Source organism: Astatotilapia calliptera, chromosome 15, assembly GCF_964374335.1.
Source record: "Astatotilapia calliptera chromosome 15, fAstCal68.1, whole genome shotgun sequence".
Classification (NCBI taxonomy): domain Eukaryota; kingdom Metazoa; phylum Chordata; class Actinopteri; order Cichliformes; family Cichlidae; genus Astatotilapia; species Astatotilapia calliptera.
In genome coordinates this window covers 23,051,231-23,067,581 of record NC_137436.1, presented here as the reverse complement: position 1 = coordinate 23,067,581, position 16,351 = coordinate 23,051,231, and the positions used below count along the sequence as shown (strand labels likewise).

The 16,351-nt window shown below is 41.9% G+C and overlaps 1 protein-coding gene across 9 annotated transcripts in view; it reads left to right on the top strand.

Annotated features, from left to right (window-relative positions):
• The window catches only part of vash2 (vasohibin 2), a 33,544-nt gene continuing 17,193 nt past the window's right edge, over nucleotides 1–16,351 (top strand). For 2 of the 9 annotated variants that reach the window (XM_026142581.2, XM_080290207.1), the window contains exons 1-2: nucleotides 1–206; nucleotides 1,439–1,716. In XM_026142581.2, coding sequence (XP_025998366.1) covers nucleotides 194–206; nucleotides 1,439–1,716 — 291 coding nt within the window. In that variant the 5' untranslated portion in view covers nucleotides 1–193. Of the gene's footprint in view, nucleotides 207–527; nucleotides 754–1,278; nucleotides 1,717–16,351 lie in introns of those variants that run through there. The other 7 variants (XM_026142580.2, XM_026142576.2, XM_080290209.1 and 4 more) reach the window with 4 other exon arrangements.

Here is a 16,351-nt window from a genome sequence, read left to right as displayed (position 1 = left end):
GTTGAGCAGTGGCAACCGTAGGGGATACGAGCAACGGACAGATACGGGAGAACAGTGGCCGCTAGTAGGACCGTTTTATCCCCAATGATTTAATCACATGAGAGGGTAAAGAAGCGTTTTTATCACCATGAAATTGGATTTTCTGAGGAGGTAGCTGATATCGAGGCTCCTTGCAGGCTGCTGACAGAGAGAAATGCAGAGACGAGGTAATTTCCCCGTATTGTGGTGGTGGGAGGCAACGGCCCCCGCAGTGTTCCGAGATACAGCGGCAAAGCTAGCAAAAACAGTAGAGGGGAACTTCCTGGACGGCGCTATCAAAATAAAAACATATCCACAGACAAATGATTTGTTTCGTTACGGTTCTGTGCGTAATTACTTTTAACACGTTTTAGAAGCCTTACAGGCAAGCAAATGATGGAGTTGTGAGTGTTCTCTGGTGATTCGCAGTAATCAGTTGTTATGAACGATTGACCAAAGTACTGGTTTTATTTTGAAAGGAATCGCGCTCTAATTCCTTCTTAGCAAATGTTAGCTTGTGCTAGCTTGACATATAGCAGAAGAGGTGAAGTTACAAAGCCTTGAACCAAAACAAGACTTTAAAGCCTGTGGTGGACAACGCCGCTTTGTTATGAATGGAACACACCTCGCCTTGGTGACTGATTTTCAGATCTAATGCCTTTTCAACCGGGAGTCCGATTGTTTATGTGAAATAGAAGCCTTCCTGGAAAACACGATACGGTCAGGATGATAACGGTTGGGATATTTCAGCTGATTCAATCAAAAGAAAAACTTAAGTCGACATTAAGTTGCCTTTGCCTTGTTAAGTTACACTTTAGTGAGATTTAATCAATTCATTCCGCAGATTGCTATATTGTGTCGTTGCAAAATAAATACTGTGTATTTCATACTCATGAGTTTATATGACTGCTAATGTTGATTTTTAATGCTCGGAGGGTTTTTTTTATCAGCTGTTGAGCTACTCTGGAATCAGAAGTTATTATTTATGCATATATTGTTTTTGGTACATTTATTGTCGACTGTTGCTGCATTTTTGGCTTCTTTATCACAATCACCCCTTTTCTTAAATACGGATAACGTTGATTTTTTTTTTTTTGTAACAATTCAGTGGAAAGTACCTGAAAAAATCCCCACTGTGTTATACAAACACTTTTTGTAGTGATCCTTGCTGGGCAGTCATGTACATGTACTGTCGTTTTAAAAAGCATAGTTGAGTTAATGCGTTTTCTTTTTCCTTTTTTTCCCCCATTACCACGTTAGACCTTGAAGATCAACATGTGCTTTGCACTGCTCACTAACAAAAAGAAGCTCTTGTAGCTGGAGGAAGATTGCCTGCCCTAACTTTTCCTCCTCCTCCTCTACTTCTTCCTGGGGCCAATGACTGGACCCAACTCCCCAAACCGGACTGGCACCTCTACAGCCAAGCTGAGCAGGCATGGCCGGTCCAAGAGCACCAGCTCGCACTGTCTCCTCCGCTGCAGCACCCAGGAGTCCTCCTCTTTGTCTCCCCCAAAGAACAGCTCGAGATCCCCCGAGGAGGAAGAGGAGAAGGATGGAGGGGTTCTTTTCTACGTTAATCGATCTGGTTTTCCTATCGAGAGTGTCACCTGGGAGAGGATGTGGTCCCATGTGGCGGCCGTGCACCCTGACGGACAGGAGATGGTGGACAGGATACAAAATGCTACATACCTTCCCAAGGTAAGCCAGCTGGCCAAGGGACTGGGCCATCTCTCAGTGCTTTTAAATTCTCTACTGCAACAAATGTCTTTATTAATTAAACTAGATGTTATGCTTAGACATCTGTTGGTTTGTTTTGATTTGTTACTATCGTTTATGTGTTACAGAAGTGCATGCCATTTTTACTCACCACAGTAGTAAGGTTGGAATTGTTTTTACCTTGTGTGTGTGCATGTCCTACAAAAGCAGGTGTTTGTATGTCTGCCTTTCAACACGAAAGGGTTCAGATATGCATCTTACATCAAAATGAAGGCCAAGTTTGATCATGATTTGAGAAGTAACTTGCTCTGAGACAGGTGTGATCCTAGTGCTTTATGGACTCTAGTTTTTTATTATTTCATTACATTTAGATGGAGTTTATGGCAGCATTTTGGTGTTCACTGCACCCCAGTTTTTCTTTTGCCTGAAGCAACTATGATAGACTCCAGCATAAACCGGGTTGCAAAAGAAAACCTGGTTGGCATAGCACAAGACAGTTGAACTATTTTGTCTAATTTTCCTGCTAATTTTCCTTCTTTCTCATAACACCATAGCGTAATATTTCTCAGTTGAGCCAGAGGGCTTTTCAAATGACATCACTGTGTGTAGTAGTAAAAGTATGACAGTTAGATGTGCACCAAGGTTTTCTTCACTGTTAATGGACTTTTTGTGAAGGGTTTCACTGAGCCCTCTGAGGTTCCTTGAATCTTCTCATCTCAAAGAAATTCAAAGATCTTCTGAATGTGCTGAATGTACTAGGCTGTCTAGTTTGTAGGGACTATATGATTGCCTGGGTTAGAGATGGGTATGTGGAATAGCCATGTTGGGACATAACTCTGTCCTTACATAACATACTTGGCTGCCACAAGATATATTAAATCATCAAGAGCTTTTTGAACGAACAGATGGATTTTAAAAGCATTATATATAGTATATATTCTATATTATATCCTATCTTGCAATGCACTTACTCGTCATTTTTATTATTGATTAGTATGCTTGGTATTTCCTTAATGAATCAAAGTGAAGCTTTCTAATTGTTTTTCACTTTCTGTCTTGTATGACATGAAATCCTCACGTCTGATTAGCTAAAACACATTTTAATTCTCACATATCCTATCTATAACCAGGCACATCACTGAGTATAAACTGTTATTTACAGATTCAGTGATTAAAGTTGACTACATTTAATTGACTAATTGTTGCAGTTAGATGAATCTACACTTGTATGGATCATTTGTTAACATTGCAAAGAAATTTTTTTTAAATAAATACATGTATCTGAGTCACTGCATTATAAAAAATACTGTTATCTAGCTGTGTTATCCTTCCTGTTGCTGTGACTGTTCCAACTTTAATGAGGAATTTATGTTTTTATAATGTTAGTCGGGGCGTCAGATAGTGTATCTCCAAGTCGTTGGCATAATGGTCGCCTTAGGTGTTGATGTCAGCCTGTTTTCACAGTCTGTTGTTTCTCGGATGCACACTCTCAGGTGTACACACAGACAAATGCATGGCATTACCATGACAACAGTAGTGCTAAATTGAGCCATCATACCTGTCAGTTGAAATTAGTTCTGCATTTTGGATTTGTCACATTGAGTGGGACTCGGTGTCACTTCTGAAACGCGTACACACACACACACACACACACACACACACACACACACACACACACACACACACACACACACACACACACAGGCTTATTATCATAACCTGTTTGTTTGTTAGAAGACTGTTTCGATAACAATAATAGGGTATGCTTATAGTGGCATTAAGACCCAAGCAGCGGTTCCGAATGACAGCAACATCAGGAAGAAGGAACACGAGAAGCTCGAGAAATACCAAGGGCTCAGAGAAGAGCTCGAGAGGATGTGGAGGGTGAAGGTGTCGGTGGTCCCAGTGGTAATCGGAGCACTAGGTGCAATGACTCCCAAGCTAGGAGAGTGGCTCCAGCAGATCCCGGGAACAACAGCGGAGATCTCTGTCCAGAAGAGCGCAGTCCTAGGAACAGCTAAGATACTGCGCAGGACCCACAAGCTCCCAGGCCTCTGGTAGAGGACCTGAGCTTGAAGGATTGACCGCCCCCAGGGGCAAGTGGGGAATTTTTATTTATATATATATATATATATATATATATATATATATATTAGGGGTGCAACGATATTCGTATCGATATTGAACCGTTCGATACAGTGCTTTCGGTTCGGTACGCATATGTATCGAACAATACAACATTTGTAATTTATTTTATCAATTTTCCTTCTGACGATGCTGACTGTGTTGAGCGCTCAGTGAATCTGTGTTCGACTACTCCGCCTAGGCTGCACTGTCCAGCGCAGATCCACTGAGCGTTCAACACAGACAGCATCGTCAGAAGGAAGAGCGCAGGGCAAGCTAGCGAGACAGAAGTTAAGCTCTCCTTGCAACAGGCAAATTGAACCTCATTCAGATCTGGCGTTTGGAATTATTTTGGTTTTCATGTGACGTATGACCCTGAAGGTAAGCGAGTCATGGACTAAAGTAAAACAGTATGTTGGATGTGCCATGCAATGCTCAATTACATTGGTGTGAACTAGTGTGTTAGCGCAGTTAGCTCGTTAACGTGTTGGCCGTCTAGCCCCATGCACGGAGCGATCGGCGGTAGCTCGTTAACGGAGATTTGCCGTGTTGTGGCGTTAAGGTCATTTCAACGAGATTAACCTGAAAGCACTAGTGGGAACACAACGAATATGACTGCACATTTACGCCGACATCATCCTAGTGCAAAGACAAGTGGAAGCAGACAAAAAAAAGCAAGCTTGCTACTAACTTTAGCTGAGTCATTTAGACAGCTGTTAGCACATGATTCTCTTTATATGTTTAATATGCTGCTGAGAATATAGCCCAGAAGAAGCGGATAGTATAGCTTTTATTTTGGAAAGAGACATTTCTCTGTAATAAACTCTCTTTTCCAAAGATGAGTGATTCCTCAATCAGATACAGGGCTCGCAATATCGCTAGCCCGACGTCCCGGGGCTAGAGATTTTTTCAGTCGGGCTACCAAAATCTATCTCTTCCCTGCCCGTCGGGCTATTGTAGGAAAAATATATGTCAATGCTTTTGCATTCTTTCAGAAATGTAGCTGGGTAATTATGTCATTGGCATCGGTGAGCCACTGTCAATATGTGACATATTGAAGTCGCGTTTGAATTTGCGCTTGTTTTTTTGCTTTCACTTTGCAATCGTGCGAACTGTGTATAGAGAGCGACAGCACTGATCTGTGAGTGATGATAATTTGTGCACCAATTCCTCTGACATCGTCTTATTAATCGTTAGCTTACTATGCAAACATGACAAGTGAAATCTCCCGCAGCAAGCTTAAACATGTGAGAGGTTGATCGCGCAGAGAATCGCTGAGCTTATGTGAGTGCGTGTGTAAAAGCATTTCAGTTCTGCTGAGCCAAATAAGACAGGTCAGGGTGAAGAAGTGACAGCCAAAGAAAAGCTTACCACAAAACGGAGAAGTTATGACAAATCAGACTATAAGGCAAAAAGAAAGTGCAGCTTTATGGTTTCATGGACAAAAGAATTTCTGTGGCTGCAATATGATGAGCTAAATAACCAGGGCTGCACATAAGTGGTCCGCAGGTGCGCATTTGCTGTCAAAATAAAAAACATGCACAAGGGTTAGGGTTAAATTTAAAAACTGTGCTTTTGAGTTAAAATATATATGTATAATTTTAATAAATGACAAATTAAAAATGCATGAACATTCTTTTGTATCGAAAAAATATCGAACCGTGACACCAAAGTATCGAACCGAACTGTGAATTTTGTGTATCGTTGCACCCCTTATATATATAAGCTTGAAACCTGGATACCCTGTAGCCGGTTACCAAGATTACGTGAAGTACCCTCAGAAGGTCTGCTAGATGATGTTAATGCAGCACTACGGACAATACCTACAACCACGATTACCGACACTAACAAGCTGATCTACAATACGGCAGCAGTGATCAGTGAGATGCTTGGCTACAAGTTGAACAGCCACAAGGGGCAGTACCCTCCATGGAGAAGGAGGCTAGAGGGCAAGATCAAAGTAGCACGGAGGGAGGTTAGCCAACTAACGGAGTTGCAGAAAGGTGCGACTTACCTATTGGCTAAAGAAGCTGACTGCACTCCACGAGCGTCTGGCAGCACAAATGAACCAGCTGCTAGTTAACGAGAGACACCCGGAATGGCTAACCGAAGGTCGGACGGTCCTGATCCCCAAGGACCCCAAGAAGGGACCGGTCCCCTCCAACTACCGACCAATAACCTGCCTCAGTACTACATGGAAGCTCCTGTCAGGCATCATATCGGCTAAGATGAACAGGCACATGGGTCAATACATGAGTGGGACACAGAAAGGAATTAGCAAGAATACCAGAGGCGCAAAACACCAGCTACTGGTAGACAGAACAGTCAGCCGAGACTGCAAGACCAGACTGACCAACCTGTGCACTGCCTGGATTGATTACAAGAAGGCCTATGACTCAATGCCCCACAGCTGGATACTGGAATGCCTAGAATTGTACAAGATCAATGGGACCCTAAGAGCCTTCATCAGGAACTCAATGGGGATGTGGCGTACAACACTAGAGGCCAACTCCAAGCCCATAGCACAAGTCACCATCAAGTGCGGGATCTACCAAGGAGATGCTCTGTCCCCACTGCTGTTCTGCATAGGCCTGAACCCCCTCAGTGAGATCATTAACAAGACTGGCTACGGATACCGACTACGGAACGGAGCAGTTGTCAGCCACCTCCTGTACATGGATGACATCAAGCTGTATGCCAAGAGTGAACGAGACATCGATTCACTGATCCACACTACCAGGCTATACAGCAATGACATTGGAATGTCGTTCGGACTGGAGAAGTGTAGTCGGATGGTAACAAAGAGAGGGAAGGTAGTCAGAACTGAGGGGATTGAACTACCAGAAGGCAACATTGCAGACATAGAGGAGAGTTACAAGTACCTGGGGATCCCGCAGGCAAATGGGAACCATGAAGAGGCCGCTAGAAAGGCTGCAACCACCAAGTACCTGCAGAGGGTCAGGCAAGTCCTGAGGAGTCAGCTGAATGGTAAGAACAAGATCCGGGCCATCAACACGTACTCCCTGCCCGTGATCAGATACCCTGCTGGGGTAATAGGCTGGCCAAAGGAGGAGATAGAAGCCACTGACATAAAGACAAGAAAGCTCCTTACCATGCATGGAGGGTTTCACCCCAAGTCCAGCACCCTGAGGCTGTACGCTAAGCGGAAGGAAGGGGGCCGGGGACTGGTGAGTGTCAGCACCACAGTCCAGGATGAGACAACGAACATCCAAGAATACATTGGGAAGATGGCCCCAACTGACCGAGTGCTCAGTGAATACCTCAGGCAGCAGAAACCCAAGAAAGAGGAGGGAGACGAGGAAGCATCATGGAAGGACAGGCCCCTGCACGATATGTACCACCGGCAGATAGAGGAGGTGGCTGATATCCAGAAATCCTACCAGTGGCTGGACAAAGCTGGACTGAAAGACAGCACAGAGGCACTAATCATGGCAGCACAAGAACAAGCTCTGAGTACAAGATCCATAGAGGCTGGGGTCTATCACACCAGGCAAGACCCCAGGTGCAGGCTGTGTAAAGATGCCCCAGAGACAATCCAGCACATAACAGCAGGGTGCAAGATGCTAGCAGGCAAGGCATACATGGAACGCCATAACCAAGTGGCCGGCATAGTGTACAGGAACATCTGTGCCGAGTATAACCTGGAAGTCCCGAGGTCAAAATGGGAGATGCCCCCAAGGGTGGTGGAGAATGACCGAGCTAAGATCCTGTGGGACTTCCAGATACAGATGGACAAAATGGTGGTGGCTAACCAACCGGACATAGTGGTGGTAGACAAACAGAAGAAGACGGCCGTAGTGATCGATGTAGCGGTTCCGAATGACAGCAATATCAGGAAGAAGGAACACGAGAAGCTGGAGAAATACCAAGGGCTCAGAGAAGAGCTCGAGAGGATGTGGAGGGTGAAGGTAATGGTGGTCCCCGTGGTAATCGGAGCACTAGGTGCGGTGACTCCCAAGCTAGGCGAGTGGCTCCAGCAGATCCCGGGAATAACATCGGAGATCTCTGTCCAGAAGAGCGCAGTCCTGGGAACAGCTAAGATACTGCGCAGGACCCTCAAGCTCCCAAGCCTCTGGTAGAGGACCCGAGCTTGAAGGATAAACCGCCCGCAGGGGCGTGCTGGGTGTTTTTTATATATATATATATATATATATATAAACACATATTTATCTTTGTCTGTTGCTTCTGAGGCCCCTCAGCCCAGATTTTCCTCATAGTTTCCCGTCAGTGATTTGGATGAATGCTTGTTGTTTTGCAGGCAGAGGTGAAGGGAATCCGGTTGTTGTTTGGCTCTGCTAATTGGCCATGTGGTCATTAGTGACCTGGTTGGCTAGCAATGCCAAACTCACTTACTGTGTTCCAGATACAAGGACAGCATCAGGTTGTGTGTGCACACAAACACACTAAACTGTGCCTTGTATATGTAGAAGTATCTACTTTTGGACAGATTTAGCGTTGCATATTGTAAGACACACTACAACTTGCAGTCTTCAGTGAAGCAATAATTAATACGAAGAAAATATAAACACATTTTTATGTAAACAATTAGTCTACTTTTTAAAACCTTCAAATTGATGTTTTTTTTCTTCAGTGTGTCTAATCTAGACTTGCATACATTATGAATCAAGTCTCACAAATAACCTGTTAAATAAAACTGTTTAAAAGTCCGCTGTGTTGGACTACAACTCATAGTCTGTGTTCTTAGTCAACTCGGTGTCATAGCCCATGAACATGATTCCACTTCAAAGGTGGAGTTGGAATCTGTCCCGCCGCAGGTCAAGATCAGACCACCAAAGTCACTAGTGATTCTAAGCGTTATTGAGAGCTTAGGCAAAAATTCACAGGGGGTCACCTTTAACCAGGGATCAGTACCGTTATGTTGCAAAATTGGCTTAACTCAATTCAATCTCATAACAGCCAACAGAGTTCCTCTGCTAGCTAAGTTAACCAATGAACTAATATGACGTTAAGTAATGCTAAGAATCACCACTTAAATCTGATTTACAAATATAATAAAAAAAAACCATCAGCTGTGTAAGTTATACTTCATCTACCATTTTTGTTATTTGTTTCCATGGATTTCGATTCCTGTCTCTGTCTATTGTAATGTCTTGTGTTGGTGCTTTATGTAGGTATCTCCGTTGTCAGTTGGTTTCCATTGTAACTTTGTTGATATGTAACCTGGCAAAACCCATTTGTCGTATGACAGTAAGACAAATGGTGAGAGGAACATCATTAGCCACGATATAACTTTGTAAAGATAGTGCAACATGTGGTAGCTTGACATGCTTTTTAAAATATAGGTCAGTATTACAGTCTATGACCAGAATCCTTGTCACCATTCTCTGTGTCCTAACACCATACCACAGCACCCAAATAATCCCTCTAATACAATCTAGGTGGTGGATAATCTCTGAATACCAACTGGACTGCCTGAAGGGTTTTTGATGGGGAAACAAAACAAGCGAGAACTCTACAGAGCAAAGATCTGTTTTACAACCAAAGCTTGAAAGAAATGATTTGATTCAGGATATAGTGTCTCCAAAAGTTGCAAGCCTTGTAAACTACACCATAATTACAGCCAGTGCTCACTTTGCAATTTTTCCTGAGGGTTTTAAATTTTCACTAATTTTATCTGAAACATTTCGGTAAGCCCTAAAAGCACAGCGTGACAGGTTGAAGCATGAGTCTGTTTTCATGTCCTGCTGTGTGTTCTGTTGTGCTACATCTGAGGCTTGGTTACTGGTCAGTGGAACATGAGCTAAATCTAACTGTACAGATGCTGTCAGTCGAGGGGAAGGATACATTTGTTTTTCATTTCCTTTGCACTCTCTTTCCCCGAAGCACCCAATATCCATGGACCTGGTTTTCTGGGCTAAATCTGGTCGGGTAGCCGTGGCCTCTAAAAAGTCCCAGTCTTTACATGTACACTTGGCTGAACGATGGCAATTAATCTTCTCAGGCTATTACAACAGATTGAATACAGCTTATTTGCAACCATTCACTAAATCACACTAACCAATTTACTTCTGATTAGAGTCTAAAATCAGGTGAAATTTGGTTCCTAAGAGACAACCAGCCATTGTTTCAAAAGTGCAGACATGTTGATTTTTATTTGGATTTCGATTCTTCTGGTTCCTGCTCACTATTTTAAATCACGAGACTTTGACTGCCTTTCTCCTAGCTTTAATTTGTGCTTTATGGACTGGATTTTGGTCCTTACTCTTATACACTTGACTGACTTTAATAAATACTGCACTATAGATTTTAATCTGTTTAGAGAGATGGGTTAATCTTTACTTTACTGATCCCACAAGGGAAATTGTTGTGTTACAGCAGCAGGATAAAGAATAAAATACAATCTACAATAAACAACATTAAGTAAAAGTCCTCCAGGTACATAGTGAGGGTCTTATACTGCCAGAAAAACAACTTATGTATGCAACAGATTTTTAAAAAAGAAAAGAAAAATTGGGTTAAGTTAAAGAAGAGTAAAAGGTACGATTAAGAGAGTAGATAGTAGAGCAAAGTGCATTAATAAATAATATGTGCACTATAAATCTAAGAAACAGCTGTAGAAAGATAGAATACAGAAAGCTGAGTTAAGGTGTTGCTCCACAGACAGATATCAGGTTGTTTTTAACCTTTGTCACTGCGAACATATGTTTAGCATCATCATCATGGCTTGCTTACTTAAGTTTCCAAAAAAAACGTGATGAAGCTCAAGCAAGACTTATGGACCAAGGATGAGCTTATCTTGGACTTTTCATCTGTTGCACCACCCAACCTAAAAACCTTACAGCTCTGCAGTCTTCCTCTTACGTAGGCCAATCCCCTTCCACTCTCAATGATACCGCTCATCTGGTCTGTTTACATCACCAGTGGAGGAGAGCCAGTTGTTTTGGCGAGATGCAAGAGCTCCTGGGTATAGCCAACGTTGTCCGGGCTAAAACCAAACTCAAAATCACATGTCTACTTCATGCAGCTCAGAGCCTCAAGCAGGAAGTCTGCAGGGGTTATATCTTCTGATGCCTGGAGATTTTGTAGCAGTGGTGAAAAGAAAGGGACAGGGGACAGTTTTTGACAGGACAGTAGAGTAAATGGGAAGTCAGAGAGAGAAAACAGGGCAATGAAATGCAAAACCATGGCCCCTGCAGTGACCTGCTCAACCCAATGTAAAATATTAAAAAGCCATAGTGTAATGGCTTTTTTGCTTTACTTTTCTACATCTGGCAAAGTGTTGGTCATCACGTTTTTCAGTTTTTTTTCAGGGAGGAATTCTTTTAAGGGTAAATGTTTCTCTTCAATGACAATAGGATTTATTTATTTTGGTTGGCCTTAACAGATCACAGTACAACTATAACCTTTTAGCATTGCCCCAGCAGAATGACCTGAGTGACATAACAAGTGACATAACAACAAGAAAGCAGGAAAAAAATCTGCAGCTGACAGATTCCCAAAATGATATTATTTTTGTGGGATAGTTTAGCGAATATGACCTGTTATATATATTAGGGCTGCCACAAACGATTATTTTGATAGTCGACTAGTAACCAATTATTTTTGCGATTAGTCGACTAATCAGATCATGCATCCATTGAGCGTAAAACCTACAGCTTATTGCACCAGCATGCATCTGCTCTTATATAACTATCATTAGCTTACAGCTTTTAAGTGTTTTAGGTATGTGCTAACTAAAAATAAAGACAAGATGATTGTTTAATTTTTAATGAAATTTACAGATTGTTTCGGTGAAGTTTAATAAACTCAGCCGTCTGCTCCTTGCTATCTAAAATATAACGGGACCCCGGAGTATATTCTCGAGCATCTCACACTTCTGATAGTCAGTTGTCTGCTTGACGTTTACTCAGCTGTGTAAAAACTATAACTTGAATCGCAGCCAAACTGATTTACTCAGGAACAAATAAAATACCGAAAAAAGCCAAACAATAACATTTTAAGTTATCTTAGTGACTTGTATATCATGTTTAACCTGAGTAGCGAAAGACGGCGGTGGGTTTGAAAATGATGTGCCGGGAGTCCGGTGTTCTCACGGGCTCTAGTGAGCCTTGAACCTGGGCTAGGTATCGAGCTGGTGGGTAACAGACGTCTCCGAAAACGTCAGAGCGCTTTTGAAAATATGAGATGTCTTCTTCTTCTTCAGGGTTTAACGGTTGGCATCCTTGTACATGCAGTGCTGCCATCTTCTGTTTCAGTCCGTTATTACACTCTTAAATCCTACTACTTATTCCTGCGTCTTTTGGGATATTACAAAGCTTCAAACGACGCGTCAACTATTAAATTGGTCGTCGACGATTTTGATAGTCGACGTAATCGTGACTAGTCGACTAATCGTGGCAGCCCTAATATATATCAGGGTCCAGAGTAAAACAGTGCTGCTGAATTACAGACATCCCTATGTGTGTAATTCAAGTAGAAATGTTTTGGCTCGGACGTTGATACATATGGACGCCTGCCAACAAGGATTACTGCAGACAGATGTGCTCTGAGGCAAAGAATTACAGACAGCAGCAGTAATCTTCAAGAAGGTTCAAGGTTCTTTATTCATCACATGCATAGTTATACAGGTATAACACACAGTGAAATGTAGCCTGACTTGTGCAAAAGGGAGGGGGGGGAGAACATTATATATAATATATACATTCGGTGACTGTGTGTGTGCATCAGATTTGAATCACAGATAGCAAAGTTGCTTTTATTTTAAAATTTAATTAATATGACCATAAACTGAAACTGTGTGTGTGTGTGCGTGCGTGTGTGTGTGTGTGTGTGTGCTTATCATAGTCTTGCAGCAGATACAAGCCACAGTTAAGTACTGCTGTCTGCAGTGAACTAGTGGAAGCCTTCAGGGAATGCTGTCATTACTTTTCATACAAATGAAAAAAGGAAGTCTTATGCTGAGGATTAATCATTGGTGTCTCAGCTGTCTTTTTTGCACACACGCTCAGAGAAAAAGGCATTCCTTGGGATGTCCCGCTCTAAAGATAACTTGACAACAGGAAATTTGATCGGTCTCTCTCCCTCTTTCTGTCCTGCTTATTTGTTTTGAATATTTCATCACACAGAGCAAAAGTGCTTTAACCCTTTAAGACCTACCATAGAACCAAGTTCGCCAGAGCTTATATTATATTTTTACATGCTGTGGAGCCATTTTTGGGAGCATTTCAAGTTGCTATACATCAATACAACCATTATAGCCCAAACTTTAATAATATGTCTGCATTAGGTGCATAGTAATTACATAAATTGCAAAAAAGTGCAATAAACTACAAAAAAATTGAAAATCGTTTTTGTTTTTTTAACATATATTTCTAGTTAGAGAAATTTAAGAGGCTTATCCCTCAAAACTGTAAATACAAAAAAGTTACACAAACTAGTTTCCCACCACAGGAAATTTATTTTGAGTGTCTTCATAGTTTTATTTTTGAAATACACCAATTTTTATATACTGCAGGAAAAACAAAAATAAATATTATAGTGCAAATTTGCAAAATAACAGCATATGCATCAAAATAAACTATTTCCAGCAGTGCAATATGAGTCTTAAGCATCCCAGAAACGACACAGAAAGTCATAAAGTCAAACATAACTTTTTAAAACACATAACAAGTAAAACACAAGCTCATAAGGCCTCAATCGTAAAAAACTACATTTCCGCAAAATGACGTCACTTCCGGTTTCGGGCAGGTCATGCGGTCATGTGATAGTTCGCGCTGATGGACGTAGGAAGTGTTACAAACAGCTGATGGATCGGCGAAGCGTGTTTCTGGAATATCATGTTTTTGTTGCTGCAAGTGATTTTTATGCAGTTTTTGCAAAGCTATATGTGGAAGGAAACTGTGACCGAGGACAAGCTGATGGCGTAAGATGTAAGTACAACTCCTCCAGTTTCATATGCAAAAAAAATTATTGCGCTAGCTTACTTGGTTGCAGAGCTACCGGGATTTAAAAATAGTTACGCAAAACAGAGCGTGCCCGCTCCGATCGGCTGTAAAGGGTTAAAGGTTGTAGAGGACACAGCTATCTGTAGTATCTGTCACCTTAGTATTACCCAGCATACATTAAAGACAAAAACACTCATCTGTTTATTTATACTCCCAAAAAGCTTGGATAGATAAGGCATGGAATTGTAAATAAATTTACATGTCTTGCTCAGCTTTAATAATTTGTTAACAACAGCTGAGCCTGTTCTTAAAACTAGTTATAAAATTAATTTGACTCTTGGCAATTATTCTGCAGTTCTCTTACTATTTTCCACCTCCTTTTCTTTCTTATACTGCCTTTTACTGCTCATCCCCCATTTCCATCAAACAATTTAAAATTCAAAAACCAGGACAGTCATACTGTCTCCTCTGTGTCCCAGTCGCTTTGTATTTTGTCTGTGCTGCTGGATGGGATATGTTAGTCCTTGAGACCCAGCAGAGGGGAGACGGATACAGATGATGTTTAGACCTGGTGGATGTAAAGCTGGCTCTGGACTGTAGAGGTGGAGAAAAAACATGTTGGTGAAGATACAGAAGGAGGACAAAATGACATATGAGAAGAGGGAGAAAAACGAGGGGCGTTACAGAAAGGGGGGAAAAAAGATGATAGATACGAATATAATGGGAAAGAAAGGGCAAAAGAAGAGTAGAGTAGAGTAGAGTAGAGATGACTATAAAAACATAACAAAAGGATGGTTGGAGAAGAAAGAGGAAAAGGGACAAGATTACAGAGGAGGGAGGAAAACAGGAAAGGAACCAGTGACAGATTAATTATCAGTGTTAACTGTGGCTCTGAACTGATGCTCTCCAAGCTGAACTCTTAATAGACAGGGGGAAGGCTACTGCATCCTGACACTGTGTTGCTGTCTACAGTATATTATAGTTAATAAGAGTGTGCTGCATATTGTACATATATGTCCAATGTGATTGCTTAACGCACGCTTCACAAGGACATTAAGCTGTGCAAGTCACCATCATCCTTTTACTGTAGCGGAAAGGAGAGAGGGGAGGATGATAACGGAGAGATCAGCACTCATCTCACTCCCTGACCCAGACGAAAGCCGCTTTAGTGTGTTTGTGCGCGCGCACGTGTTTGTGTGTGTGTCAGGTGCTGTAGCCACTCCATAACGCCTTAGTGAGGATTTCACTACATGAGAGATTATGTGGTAGTAAAACCTGCTATTTACTGGTTTGGGCCAGCTGGCAGACTGATTTATGGGCTGAATGACTTTTGACTTGCCTAATAACTGTACGAGTGGCCAGTTGGCTGATTATTTTATTTGCTCTGTGACTTACTGTCTGACAGGTTGCCTGGCTGGCTTGGCGTCTGCTTTAAAGTCGATTTGACTTTTTTGTCTCTATGGAAACACAAGTTAATTGGCAACCATTTAAGCTAGATTTAATAGATTTCAATTTCAATTGAGCCTTGTCAGATATTAGTTTAAACATATGTGTGTGTAGCCTGTATACTGTAGCAGTACTGTACTGAGTGGGATCAGGCTAACTGTCAAAATTGTCAAACCATCGTAGATTATGGACAAACCAAGGGACCTAGATGAAACGGTCAGATGTAGGATAGCATCAGCTCAGTTTCACTGAGGCTACACTGGCCCAAACATAAATACACTAAAGTGTGTATGTGAATTTTAACTGCATGTTCCACATAACATATCACATAAACCCTTGAACCAGTCCGAAGTTAATCACCTTTGATCATTTCAATTTAGTTGTGTCATATAGCTTAGCCTTCTACCAAGAAGCTGGCTGCACATAGAAATGAAATTAGCATTTCTATCATTTTAAGTTTGGGCTCAAAAAAAACATATAATGCTGCAATTTTATAAATATGTTTTGGGTTACAGTGTGACTCTGTTTGTTGTGACAGCATTAGTGATTAAATTAGAAATGTGTCTGTTTATCATACATGAACGAGGCCAACAACTGAAGCGTGTAGGTGAAATACCTCCTGTGGGACTGTAAAACAAACCTTTCTGACTTCCTTCTTTTTAAATCTTTCTTTATGGAAACGAAAGACAAGCGACCAAAAACACTGTAACATGCAGAGCTGTGTCACCATGTTGTTCTGTTGTCCTCCTTCTCACTTCCCTTTTTATGCTGTCAATAAAGAATGGAGCAAAACCCACAGGAAATGATAGGCCTTGTGCTATGGTTCACCCTTCCTGCACACAAACACGCGCAAACACACACACACACACACACACACACACACACACACACACACATATGTACATCACGCAGGCTGCCTGTGTATGAGGAAGCTTCAGTCTGTATTTCAGCCTGACTCACCCTCTCTTGGTGTGGTCGCGTCCGTTCATGTATCCACACTTGCAGCCGCTGTTTCCTCTTTGTAGTGGTTCTTGTTGAGGTGAAACAGCTGCCAAAGCAGCAGTGGGAGTTCATTTTCACCACATGTTGCTGTTCACCATGTGGGTATCTGTGGGCGTAGA